Below are 14,732 nucleotides of genomic sequence, written 5' to 3' on the forward strand. Positions count from 1 at the left end.
ATGCAAACAAAGTACTGAATGGAAGAGTGCCCCAACCTTATTTCTGCCTTACTTCCAAAACATGTATACAGCCTCCACATTATTTTGAATAGCTCCAGCCATAGTTAAGAACATGCAAACAGAAAAGAGGTAATAAGCAAAGTGACAAACAGATATTAGGTACTTAACACAAATCCCAGGAGATGACTTCCTCCTAGGTAAAAGAAGGATGTTTCTTTTCTTTTCTTTTTTTTAATTTTGGCTGCATTGGGTCTTCGTTGCTGCACGCGGGCTTTCTCTAGCTGCGGCGAGCGGGGGCTACTCTTCGTGCGCAGGTTTCTCATTGCAGTGGCTTCTCTTGTTACAGAGCACAGGCTCTAAGCATGCGCGTTTCAGTAGTTGTGGCTCATGGGCTCTAGAGCGCAGCTCAGCAGTTGTGGCGCACGGGCTTAGCTGCTCCGCGGCATGCGGGATCTTCCCGGACCAGGGCTCGAACCCGTGTCCCCTGCGTATTGGCAGGCAGATTCTTAACCACTGTGCCACCAGGGAAGCCCGAGAAGGATGTTTCTTGCACAGACTCCTATTTAAAGGTGTTCAAAATCATTACTTCTTTTATGAGCTCTACAGATCAATAATTAGACACATTCCAAATAAAAATTAAATTTAAAAATTAAATTTTTTAATTTAGAATTTGCAGCTAAAATAAAAAATCATAGGCAAATGTACAGAAAAAGGTATTTTTCAAACAAAGGAAATAAAGTGTAGATTTTAATCATTTCTTCTCTCATCAAAATGATATCTAAATTTTCTGCCTCAATCATTCCCTACCTTTTTTTCTAAATTAGTATAAATGAGTGTGACTTTTCCTCTATTCTTACAATATCATTTCTTCTAGATACCACAGTATCAGAGCTAATGTCAGTCATGAAAGGCAGAGTGGTCATCATAAGAATATCAGTAATTGATGTGCCATGTGTTAGAGACCTGTATACAATAAACGTGGAAATTAGAGAAGAATATTAACATTATCAGTGTTTCTGGAAATTGCTTTTTTGAAAAATTCTCACAGTTGCCTGTTCTTATAAAAATGGAAGGAAGCCTATGTGTCTAATAACAGACCTTGCTTTACAATTCATTACAGCAGGGGTCTCCAAATTTGGTTGCCCAGACCCCATAGGGATGTACAGTCTAATCCACTTTAGAGGGAGAAAACATTAGAACTTCCATTTATATTTAATTTTATCTCATTTTTAATTTATATTTTCATGAACATTTAAAAAAGACATAACACTGGTATAACAGAATGTATATATAATAAAAATATTTTTATATACACATACTACTTATATACAACTATTTATTTATAAATTGTATCAGGGAGGGCATAATGATGGAGATTAATGATATATATTAACATAGAAAAGCAACACAGACTAGAAATCAAGAACATGGGTTCAGTCTGTTCTATCATTTATAAGCTGGTGACCCTGGGCATTTGCCTCATCTCTCTAAGCCTATTCCTTACCTGCAAATAGATAATTATGGTATATTCTTAGTTCACAGGGTTGCTATGAGGAGTCCATTCCATAGTGTATGCAAAGTGCTTACAGTGTGGAACAAACAGTAAATGCTAAATAAATGTTTTCTGTTATTTTAGTATATAAATCCATAAATACAAGTTTGAGAAGTCCTCCAGTAACAAAACTAAATTAATTCATCATTTCCCAGTTTGGGCCATCTAATCCTTTTTTCTATGGAATAACTATTAACATTCTCTGCTATTCTAGTTGTATGCTTATTGCTATTATTTTCCAGAAAGAATTAAAGCCTGCTTTTACGGCATCAAGTTTTTAACTAATTAAACTATGAAAATTTCAGTATACAGGAAAATACCTCAATAATTATAATTTAACAGCAAGAATTCTTTAGCACCTACTCTCTTCACCTTACCTTTGCCCTGCCTGTCCTTTCAGGTGAACGCCAAGTGATCCTTCAGTCAAATAAGTTGTACCGGTACATTTGTGCATGTAAAGTACTACTCAGTAGATAATTTTAATCAAATTTAACATGCTTTAAAATGTTAGACATATCCTAATACAAAGATAAACATGAAAAGTCTTATTGTGGGTCACTTCCAAAGCAAAGCCTTTTGAAGGAAGTTATATAACTTTACTGCTTTTACACTTTATAATTCCATGGCTTGAGAATTTCCCATCAAATCTCTCTAGCGGAGTACAAAAACAAACCACGGTAAGCAGCCTCTAAAATGGCTCATAGGAAGAGTTCTAAAAGGTAAATAAAATGAGATAACAAGACAAAAATAAACAAATAAAATAAAATGGCTCATAATGATCCCCACAAACTCTTATTTGTGCTCCTGTGTTAACTGCCTCCCCTTGAGTATCAGCTGGACCTAGCAACTCACTTCCAACAAACAGAATATGGCAAAAAGTGATGAAACATGACTCCCAAGATGAGGTTACAAAAAGACTTTGACTTCCATGTTGTCCTCCCTCTCTCCCTCTCTCTCTCCCTCTCTCCCTCTCTCTCTCCCTCTCTCCCTCTCTCTCTCTCTCTCTCTCCCCCTCCCTCCCTCCCCCGACTTTCTCTCTCCCACCCCTGTGCTCCCCCCACCCCCTTCAGCCCCTCTCACTCAGGGAAGACCACTGCCCTATGGACAGGGGCATGTGGCAGGGGACCGACATCTGCAACCAGCAACCAGTGAGGACCTGTGGAGCCAACAGCCACATGAGTAGGCCTTGAAGTGAATCCTCCCCAAATCAGGCCTTGAGATGACTGCAATACCAGTTGACATCTTAACCGCAGCTAGTGAGAAGCCCAGAGCCGCAAGAGCCAGCTAAGCTGCTCCTGGATTTCGAACCCACGGAAACCGTGAGATGATAAAACCGTGAGTGGCTTAGTAAACCACTAAGTTGGGAAGAATTTGTTACACAATAATAGATAACTAATACTTAAGTTGAAATTTTAACTTAGAAAACTTCAGTGAAGAACAGACGCAGTTATTCCTTTAGAAACAATACTCCACGTAATTCAAAACTCAGCGATCCTTTTTTAAAATGTATTTTCTCCTATTTTTTTCTAACCCTACTTTTGCCTATTTTCTTAAGTGACTCTCCTTGTTTCAGACAGATTCATCTGTGTGGTTAAAACTAAGTTTTCTGAGAAGTGTACCGAGAAATGATGACAAAGGTGTTTTTCAGGCAGAATAGCTAATATAAGAAAAACAAATACCAGGTACAACCAGATTTTTCACATAAGTTGGCCTTAAAGTTGGTTTTATATACATATGTATACAAAACCAACTGATAACAAACACTCTAAAACTATTTGGAATCACATAAATGAATAGGAAGAATGGATAAAAAGGGGGGGAAAGTAGAAAAAGGGGAAGAAAACTTTTAAAATATAAAAGAAAAGGGGGGAAAAATAAAAACAGAAAACAAGGTTAATACACACTAGGAACTATAATAAAACTTCCAGTCATGAAGTAGGCAATAACAATGTCAGTTCTCACTGCCTCCTACTGCTGTGCTCAGGGCCACAAAACCATTCAATACTCTCATTTAAATTATTGGCTAATCAAGTACCTACACTGTCCAAAATATCTTCAATATTGACGGAACAGGCAAACTTAACTGTAATCAATAACTCAATCTAAGCAGGTCACAAATTCAGCATACACTGACATCTAATCTTCTAGATCTTGCATCAGAAGACAATGACCTAGAGAGCAAAAGCTGCATATCCTGTTCCTCATCTGAAACACCCCAGGCCTCCAATTTCAATTGTAGAATAGCTCTGGAAAATTGCCAGATATTTATTCTCTTACTTGTCCAAGCACTGCAAACAGTACACACTTTGTTACCTTCTTAATGAGGCCTGCCATGACCATCCTATTTAAAATTACAGCCATCCATTATCTACCTGTCCTGATCCCCCTTCCCCTGCTTATTTAGTTTTTTGTTTAGTCTTGCTTTGTTTAGTCTTGTTTTGTTTAGTCTTGTTTAGTTTTGTTTTGTTTAGTCACAAGCCCCATCAGAATGTTAGCCTAAGGGCTTGAAGATTTATATGAGATTTTGTCGGTTTTTTTCCTGATATATTTCAAGATCTGTTTGAGTATCTGGCATGGAATAGATCCTCAAATATTAGCTCAATATCAAATGAATGAATAAACTAGAAAAGTAAATGCTTTCTCATATGACCAAAAACAACAGGTACTAAAGAGAAAAAAATTAAGCTTCCAACCAGCATTTTCAAATGCTAAATATTTTGCTAAAATTTTTAAAAAGCAATATTTTCATTCAAAAATCACAAGAAATTAAGTATTTTTAAATTTCTAAGGTTTCCTATTAAATTCATGAAGTTTCCTAATGATGGCTACTAGAGACCTATAACAGTATTAATATTCACTTCTTTAAAAAAAAGACACTTTAACAAGAAATACAAATCAAGATGTAGCAATAATGAACTGAAGGCACCAAACTGGTCCAAGAACTACAGAATTAAAAACCCATTCTCTTGGGCTTCCCTGGTGGCGCAGTGGTTGGGAGTCCGCCTGCCGATGCAGGGGACGCGGGTTCGTGCCCCGGTCCAGGAAGATCCCACATGCGGCGGAGCAGTTGGGCCCGTGAGCCATGGCTGATGAGCCTGCGCTTCCGGAGCCTGTGCTCCGCAACGGGAGAGGCCACAACAGTGAGAGGCCCGCATACCACAAAAAAAAAAAAAAATTCTCTTAAAGCCTGCAACACACTATAGTCTCTAAGATCAGTCCTGTCCAATATAAATAGTGATCTACATATGTGATTAAAAATTTCCTAGGAGTCACATTAAAAAGTAAAAACAAGTGAAATTAATTTTATATTATATTTCATGTAACCCAGTATGTCCATAATATAATCATTTCCAACATGTAATCAATATTTCAATATTTATGTAAATCTTCAAAATTTGAAGTGCATTTTACACATATAACACACCTCAATTTTAAGTGCTCAATAGACAAATATAGCTAGTAGCTACCAGACTGTACAATGGATTTCTAGATTTTTGGGGGTACTAATAAAACATAGAAGCATACTATATTTGCTTTTAAATATTCATATTAAAAGAAATAGAGAGAAAGATATCTTCTGTTTTTAAATATTCAAGTTCACCTATTATACTGATAGAATTCTAAGTTCTTTTAACATAAGTTTTACTTTTTAACATAAAGTTATTATTTTTTTATTACAAAATATTTGGAATTCCATTAAAATTTAAAAGACTCAATAAGAATTCCATTGAAGTATAAATTATACAGCCATGCGTGATTACTTTGTTTGGCACAGTGATAATGATATTTCACACATTTGAGCATTTACTATCTGATGATGAGATAAAAAGATTAAAATAACTTGTAATTCTAGGAATTATTATGCAATCAAATACATTCAAATAGGCTGCCAAATATCTGCATAAGCTTACCTAATACCTCTCTGTCTATATATTATACACAATTGCAACAGATCCTTCTCTTGAAGGTATTTTTAATAATTAAAAAATATGAATTTTTGCTATTTTTTCCATATTTAAATATTTTTTAAATTGTGATATAATAAGAAATATATTTGGTCTTTATCCCTGGCTCCTAGAACAGAGCTCTTAAAAGTCTTGGAATTTCCTCAGTGATAGAGTGTCTTTTCCTCCTTTAATCACCCCTGAGTTCATGCTAATGAGATGACTAAGGGAGGAGCCCCTAGATAGCCTCAGTATGGGGCTGATCATGAGAAAGACCAAGTGATCAGAGAACTGGAAATTTCAGTCCCAGCTACCTGACCTCTGGGAAAACTGAGCTCTGTAAAAACTCTTGAACTTAGAGATTCAGAAAGCTTCCAGGTTGGTGAATATATCAAGGTGTGGGAGGTGCTGGGAGGGCGGCATGCCCAGAGAGGGCATGGAAGCTCCATGTGCCTTCTACCATACCTTGTCCTATACATATATAGCACTTGGCTGTTCCAGAGTTATATCCTTTTTAATAAACCAGTAAACATAAGTAAAGTGTTCTCCTGAGTTCTGTGAGCCATTCCAGCAAATTTTCTTTTTTTTTTTTACTGAAGTACAGTTGATGTACAATATTATATAAGTTACAGGTGTACAATATGGTGATTTGTAAAGGTTATACTCTATAATTAGTATGAAATATTGGCTATATTCCCTGTGTTGTACAGTAGCTTATTTATTTTATATATAATAGCTTGTACCTCTTAATCTCCTACCCCTATATTGCCCCTCCCCTCTTCCCTCTCCCCACTGGTAACCACTAGTTTGTTCTCTATATCTGTGAGTCTGCTTCTTTTTTGTATTATTCACTAGTTTATTTTTTAGATTCCACATATAAGTGCTATCAAACAGTATTTTTCTTTCTCTGTCTGGCTTATTTCACTTAGCCTAACGCCCCTCCAAGTCTATCCATGTTGCTACAAATGGCAAAATTTCATTCTTTTTATGGCTGAGTAGTATTCCACTGTATTTATGTACCACATCTTCTTTACCCACTGATCTGCTGATGGATGCTTAGGTTGCTTCCATATCTTGGCAATTGTAAACAATGCTGCTATGAACACTGGGGTGCATGTATCTTTCTGAATTCGTGTTTTTTTGTTTTTTTCAGATACATACCCAGCAAATGTTCAAACCTGAGGAAGGAGCCATGGGAACCCCAGATTTATCGCCAGTCAGTCAGAAGTTCAAAAACATAACCAGAGACTTGTGACTGGGATCTGAGGTAAGGGCAGTATTATGAGACTGAGCCCTTTAACTTGTGGGATCAGGGAGAAAGCGTCAGAACTGAATTGAATTGTTGGAAATGCAGTTGGTGTTGGAAAACTGAAGAACTGGTTGGTGTCAGAAAACACCCCAGAGTAGTAATATTTATAACTTGATATATCAATTAATAACAAAAGTAATTTTATTAAGTAGATTTTTAATATAAAGAATCTAGCCTTATTCTATGCTCAGAAGTAACCAATCTTAATAAGTTAATTTGTAACTTCTGAAAGGTGGCTACCGAAAACTATTCCAGCTTTAAAAAGTGAAAGTGCACACCACTCTTTTCAAACATTTTATAATACTAAAACTCTTCAAATTAACCATATCCGCCTGCCAATGCAGGGGACACGTGTTCGAGCCCTGGTCCAGGAAGATCCCACATGTGGCGGAGCAACTAAACCCGTGCACCACAACTACTGAGCCTGTGCTCTAGCGCCCACAAGCTACAACTGCTGAAGCCCGTGTGCCTAGAGCCCGTGCTCCACAACAAGAGAAGCCACAGCAATGAGAAGCCCCCGCGCTGCAACAAAGAGTAGCTCCCACTCGCCGCAACTAGAGAAAGCCTGTGTGTGCAGCAACAAAGACCCACCACAGCCAAAAAAAAAAAAAAAATTGAATTATAAAAAAAAAATAATAATAATCCCTCTGAATTAATATATTTCTTAACCTAAGACAATCTAAGCAATGATTAGTTCCTCAGAAATACCAAAATCAAAGGAAAACTTAGCACCATCAGTGTAATAACTTAAAATTATAACCTTTCAACACAGTACAAGAATTAGTGTTGCAAATTATCTCCAATCTAATTGATGGACAGAATTATGAAACTGCACAGAGTACTCATCTACTAAAGACTACACTCTCTCTGAGTTGACATGGAATTTGATCAAACTAATACTGTAAATGACTAAGAAAATGTATAACAATAATTTCAGAAAATCTGTTTAGTCTAGAGAATAATTTCCTCTACAAAGAGCATCAAATATATGAACATAAAATTCTATTGACTCCATAATTCATATAGATAGTAATAATTTATGGAGTCAATGGAATTTATGTTAGAATATTTGATAATCAAAATCTTAAGCAACTATATTAGCAACTAAGTAAACAATTTAGACAATCTTGGGAGGATTAGAAAGAACAATTCATCACTAATAATTCAGAGTATTACTTCTAAAAAGTAGTTTTATAGCTTGATTTCATTGTGTGTATGTGTGTCTTTGTACTGGAAGAAAGAGAAGGAATGGTGATGATGTTGAGAGAATGAATTACTCAGTATAATAAAGTGACCCTCAATAAATGACAACTACTTTGTTATATTCCAGTAAGTAAAACTCCTAATAATCATCAACTTCATTTAATTTACTCTACTTTACGACCAACAGAATATATTTATATACTTCAAATACTTTTTAAGTTGGAAACAATGTAAAATAGGACTATCCTGTCATCTGCAGTTCCAAAAATGAAAGAAATAAATTTGACTACTTTGAACTGAAAGCCATGATTTTGGTATTAATAGAACTGAACTCTAATTAAAATGATTTAACCACAATGAGAAGAGATTATCTCTCAGTAAGCATGAATCAGCTGATGCAGAGATAGTAAAAAAAAAAAAAAAAAAAAAAAAAGACTAAAGAGTTAATATCTGATCTAATAAGTACTAAGAAATCACTGTTAAATTTCTTAGTAGAGAAAGACACTCTCAAAGTGATATGCATGATGATTAGGGAGGAAACAATTAGAGGTAATAATCTAGGCATAAGATAATAAATACCTGGATTAAAATGGAATAAGTAAATAACTAAAACAGGTAAATGAAAAAGGAATAAATTCTAAGAACACAAAATTTTATTTATAGCAGGGGTTGGCACACTACAGACTGATGGCTGTCTTTGCAAACAAAGTTTTATTGGAACACAGCCATGACCATTAGTTCATATACTGTCTATGGCTGCTGGGCACTACAATGGGAGAGTTAAGTAGATCCAACAGAGATCATGCGGCTCACACCAATCTAAACTATTTACTAGCTGGCCTATATTCGTTTCCTATGGCTGCTGTAACAAAGTACCATAAACTGAGTGGCTTAAAATAGCAGAAATTTATTCTTTCACGGGTCTGGAGGCTATAAATCTAAATAAAGTGTCAGCAGGGCCATGCTCTCTGAAAGGCTCTAAGGGAGAATCTGTTTCATGCCCTTCTCTTGGCTTTTGGTGTCACTAGCAATCCTTGTCATTCCTTGACTTGTAGCTGCGTAACTCCAATCTCTGTATCCACTGTCACATGATCATCTTCTCCCCTGTGTCTGTCTGTCCACATGGTGTTCTCCTCTCTTACAAGGACACCAGTCATATTGGATTAAGAGCCCATGTCACTCCAATATACACTCCTCTTAAATAACTACATCTGAAATGAACCTATTTCCAAATAAGGTCACATTATGAGGTACTGGGGGTTAGGACTTCAAAATATTTTTTTGGCGGGGGGACATATTTCAACCCATAATTTGGGCCTTTACAGAAAAAGTCTGCCAACTCCTAATTTAAAAGAGTAAAAACTGGTACTTCCTTAGTGGCACAGCGGTTAAGAATCCACCTGCCAACACAGGGGACACAGTTCAAGCCCTGGTCCAGGAAGATACCACATGCCACAGAGCAACAAAGTCCACGAACCACAACTACTAAGCCTGCGCTCTAGAGCCCGTGAGCCGCGAGTCACAACTACTGAGCCCATGTGCCACAACTACTGAAGCCCGCGCACCTAGAGCCCGTGCTCCACAACAACAGAAGCCACCGCAATGAGAAGCCCGCACACTGCAATGAAGCGTAGCCCCCACTCGCCACAACTAGAGAAAGCCCGCACATAGCAACAAAGACCCAACGCAGCCAAAAATTTAAAATAAACTTTAAAAAAATTAAAGAGTAAAAACTGAGGAGAAGTAGGTCCACAATTGCCATTGAACAGTGAGGGATTTCAAAGAGAAGATCTGGGATTTTGCTTTAGATAAACTAAGCCGAAAACAAAAGAGCCCTCAAAAGATGTCAGGCAGAAAGCAATATATGTAGGTCAGAATCTGGACTGGCTTAGAGATGGAGGAATCAGGAGTAACCTAAAAGTGGATGAGCATTCTCAAGGTAAATGTTTTATACAGCAGTTCAAAAATCGATCTTTAGAGAATGTTTGTGTTACATAACAATGTGATTAGATAAAAATGTGATGAGAGGATGTCACTGTTATACAACATTAGATAATAATGTAGAAAATAGTGTAATTTAGTATTATGTAAACTAAAAGAGAAGCATCTCAACAGTGACAAATACAACAAAAAGAGTGAAAAGAACTAAAAAATGACTGGGGAATTTGGTTAGAGTGAGACCATAGTCAAATAAAGAAAACAACCTCTAAGAAGAAAACTAAAAGGGACAATAGACAGGGGTAAGATGAGAATGCTTAAGAAATAAAGTACTATTTATTTGTGTGGTGAGTACAGTAGATTAGGACATTGGTGACCCCCAGTAAACCACATCTCCTGGTATTCATATCCTTGTATAATCCTTTCCAACACAGACTCTGAGTTCAGCCAAATAACTTGCTTTAAGCCAATTTGATATTAACAGGCATTGGCAAGCAGGGGCATGATAAGCACTTTCACATGGGAACTTGTTCTCTTGGAACACTGCCACCTGGAAGCTGGCTGCCATGCTGTAAGGAAGCTTGAGCTAGACTCCTGAATGATGAGAGACTGGATGGAGAGAGACTCTGATGGAAAAGAGGTCATCTGAGATATTCCAGCCCAGCAGAGCTGGCAACTGAATGCAACTGCCACAGTGACCTCAGGCCATAACTACGGGAACAGAAAAAGTACTCAGCAAAGCCCAGTCAACCCAGAGGATCAGGAGAAATAACAAAATGTTGTTTTAGGCCACTAAATTTTGTGGTGGTTTGTAAAGCAGCAATAGATAACTGACATAGTCAGAATAGGATATATGTTTGAGAAACCCAAGTACACTGGGAATTCTTATAAAACTGAGAAGACTTGTATAGATGTGAAAAAAAAGAAAAAAGAAAAACCATGTAAATACAAAGGGTAAAATTAAAATGTAAAGAGAAAAACTAAAGATGATGAAGATGAAGGAGTTGAGTCATACAAGGAATAATGGGAAAATTTAAGACTTAAAAACTTGGTCATTCTGTTTTAAGAGAATACCAGGGAAAAAGGGTTTCCACCTACTTCATCACTTTCATCTACTTCAATTCCACCATCTTTGTCATCATCCATTTGTTTATGTATTGTTTGAAGAGCTTCCAGACTAAATCTATCTTCTTCTGTGAAGCATGGTGGACTCAGTGACATGCAGGGATCTGAAATAGAACAAAGGGCAATTACTAACTTGCAATCCCCAAACACAAGCTATAGTCAAGAGACTGTAATTTAAAACAAAACCAACAAATTAAATTTCAGACTAAGTCAAACTAAGAGGCTTTAAGAAGTCTAGTAGGGTATTCTTCACATCAAAAGTACAATATATGAACACACTGACTAAAAATAAATAATTCAATTTAATTGATATTAGTCAACTAAAACCAGTACTAATTTCAGGTTGTCTACATTCTTCTTATCCAGATCATTATATTTATAAATTATTCCTCCCCCAGAACAGATAAACTCTCTCCTTTAAAAAAAAGAAAAAAAAACTAAACATCACAGAGTACAAGGTGCTATTTTTATATAGTCCAGTTTAAAATGTAAGTCCTAGGGAAACATCACAAAGAATACAAGAAAAAGAAATGCAGACTATTCACATGATCCTTAGACATTTTTTTATCATTTTTCTAACAGAATCCAAGAGTCTACCATATGACTTTTTAAAATAAAATGTATAACTTCTTAGATTCAACAAGGAAAAACTGAATTTTTAAAAATCTTGTTCTTCATGTTTTTAACATACATTTATTGGCTAAACCTTTTCCTATGGAAAATGAGTGAATCCTCACATCTAGGTTGTCAAAACTAACAATTTAAAGAGAATGTGGGGCTTTTCATGGCTTAAAATGAGTTTAGTAAAAATTACCTCCTGTTGACTCAATTAGTAAACAGTCTACATACCAAAATGGAAAAGTACTGCCAAAACTTCACTCACACCCAATCTGGCTGACTGCTGGATTGACAAATTCCAGGAACTGACTTCTACCAGGTCACTAAAATAATATCCTTTTAAAACATCATCAGATCCACATGTATTTCTAGGAACAGTATGGTCTTAAAGTTTAAAGTGGTTATTAGCATAACAGAATGGTTAGCCACAGTTTGGCTATCTCCTCAACAATAGTTAAAAATCTAGTTTATCATCTGGTCCTGTTATGAATTAACTGACTGTGGACAAATCACTTGTCCCTGTATCTTAGTTACCTCTCTAAAATAAAGCAAATAGACTAGATGTTTACTAAGCTCTATTGCAGCCATAACGGCCTAAGAATATCTAATTCTGCATTTAGGGAAAAAAATTACAAGAAAAGAAGCAGTCCTGGAGACCAACTAATAATTTTCTAAAAAAAAAAAACAATTTAAGCCTATATTACCTGCATGTTCTACTTACAGAACATTTTGGCAATTTAACATTTAATAGTTTTAAGTTTTTAATCTGAAACTTAATTTTGATTCCTTTAATCTTAGAAGGGAAGGAAACAGAAAAGGAAACTCTCTAAAAATGAAATTATAAGTTATGTGACATAAATATGTGTATAAATATTCAAAACTCTGATTAAGATTTGCTAAAATCTAAGAACTTACAGGCATAATGGTCAATTATGATCCCTAATTCACAAGACATCCAGAACGCTCATATGCCCACAAGTTATTCTGAATGGATGCAAAATAAAATATAAGCTCTCAGGTATCACAACAACACATGGTGTGAAGAAAATGTATATACAACATGCTACTGCCTCCAGGAGACATATTTTTAACACATTTATTTTGCTAACAAACATATGAAGTGAAAGTTATTACAACTAGTACAATAAGGAAAGTCTCAGCATCACTCACTCTGATTAAATAGGCTTTGTTGTCAAACTCTCTAAGCGAAGTCAACAGTGAGGACGGCAGAAACATTAAAAAGCTTAAGAGAAAATCAGGAGGAACATGTGATCTGGAAAAAACTCATATATAAACAAAATGGGTAGTTTTTTACTTAAATTAACTTAGTTAATAAAACACTATCTTTTAGGGTCTACTTCTGGATATAACTTCTCCATGAAGTATTTCATAAATACTAACTCCTAGTGAGTACTTCTTTCTCTGAACACCATTCCACCCATTCAGCAAATATCTATTGAGCACCTACCATGTGTCAGGCATTAGAAATACCACAGTAAACAAAAGAGGTAAGAATTCCTCATAAAACTTACATTCTAGTGGAGGAGATGAGCATAATAAGATAAATAAAAGGCATAGCATGTTAGTAATGGTAAATATTAAGGAAAAACAGAGCAAAAAGCAGATGATGAAATGTCAAGGGATTTGAAATTTTCAACTGTATCTTTATTCTCAAATCATCTTTTAATGCTATACTTTTAATTAACCTTTAATTGCTTAATGTCATTTTGTCCATACAACTAAGCTTATGAAAAGGGCAGGGACCATGTTATTCCATTTCTCACATGCTCATAATACCTAGGACTTAGCTGGGCACAATCTGGACCTCTGATAAATTGTTACTTCATACATTAACTAAATCACAAAGTTCTAGGCTTCTATACTGTGCTAACCAGTGACAGGCATTAGAAATTAAAGAGTATCCTGTACTCGATCACAGTCTAGGGAGGAAGAAGGCATGTTATTGGGTTAGGTACCACTGAGAACATTAATTGTAGGGCGTTACGAGAGCATGGAGAAAGGGCACCTAATCCAGATTGGGAAAGGAAAAGTCAGAAGTTTTCTAGAGGTAACCGTGGGGAGTTTTAAAGGACCTGTAGTTGATGACCTTGGGAAGGAGAGAAAAGCATGCCTGGAAAAAGAAACATCATACGTTCAGTGGCATGAAAAGAAAATGAAACACTCAGAGAAATGCAACTGGTTAATATGTCTGGTACAGATAATATGTGGGTGGAAAAAAAAAAAAAAGAAGAGATTGGTAACAAGGGGTCAAATCTCTAAAAGTGGTTTTCCATACTAAGGAATTTGGATTTTTATCCTGAAAACTGAGAAGCCCATAAGGGATTTCAAGGAGAGAACCAACACAACCAGATTCATTACAGAAAGACCATTCTGGTGACAGTGGAAAATAGACAAGATGGAAGCAAGATTGGGAGCCACAGCTGTCGGGAAGTGCTTCAGGAATCCTGGCCGCACTCAACAGTCCACGCCCCCAAGGAATGGAGGAGGTAAATGATCAAGGCTGCTCCTTGGTGTTTTGCCAAGTTGGAACAGCAAAAGGAAAGGAAAGACAGGGGTTGAGGATATGGCAAGAGTGATCCATTTCTCCACATAAAATTTTATTTCCTTTTGGTACAGTGACTTAAGGCCTAGAAATCTAACTTAGAATAGTTGTGAATTCTAAGCTCCATTACCTGTTTTAAGGTCTTTTTCACTTTTTCTCAGTTGTTTCCGTTCTAGGTTACTTTAGCACAAGTGATCATTTTTAACTGACCTAAATTTCTTTTAAAATATACAATATGATATAAAAGAACTGTACATATAATGAATCAGGTATAATGGTTTCAAAGACAACTGCTAAAATACCAAAATCAGTCTCCTTTGCCAACATCTTACAGACATCTACCTTAGCTACCCAAAATGCACTATGTACTCCATAGCCAGAACAGGTTTCTCATCTAAACAGAATCACTTGTTCATTTAAACATGATATGGAGTGCCTGTCATGTGCCAGGCCCTGTACTTGGTGCTGGACACCCAACTA

General features: G+C 36.1%; 1 protein-coding gene across 2 annotated transcripts in view; it reads right to left on the minus strand.

Annotated features, from left to right (window-relative positions):
* The window catches only part of STIM2 (stromal interaction molecule 2), a 168,863-nt gene that overhangs the window by 90,772 nt on the left and 63,359 nt on the right, over window positions 1–14,732 (minus strand). For both annotated transcript variants that reach the window (XM_065877395.1, XM_065877394.1), the window contains exon 2: window positions 11,045–11,175. In XM_065877395.1, the coding sequence (XP_065733467.1) occupies window positions 11,045–11,175 (131 nt within the window). The remainder of the gene's footprint in view (window positions 1–11,044; window positions 11,176–14,732) is intronic.

Source organism: Phocoena phocoena, chromosome 5 (assembly GCF_963924675.1).
Source record: "Phocoena phocoena chromosome 5, mPhoPho1.1, whole genome shotgun sequence".
NCBI lineage: Eukaryota > Metazoa > Chordata > Mammalia > Artiodactyla > Phocoenidae > Phocoena > Phocoena phocoena.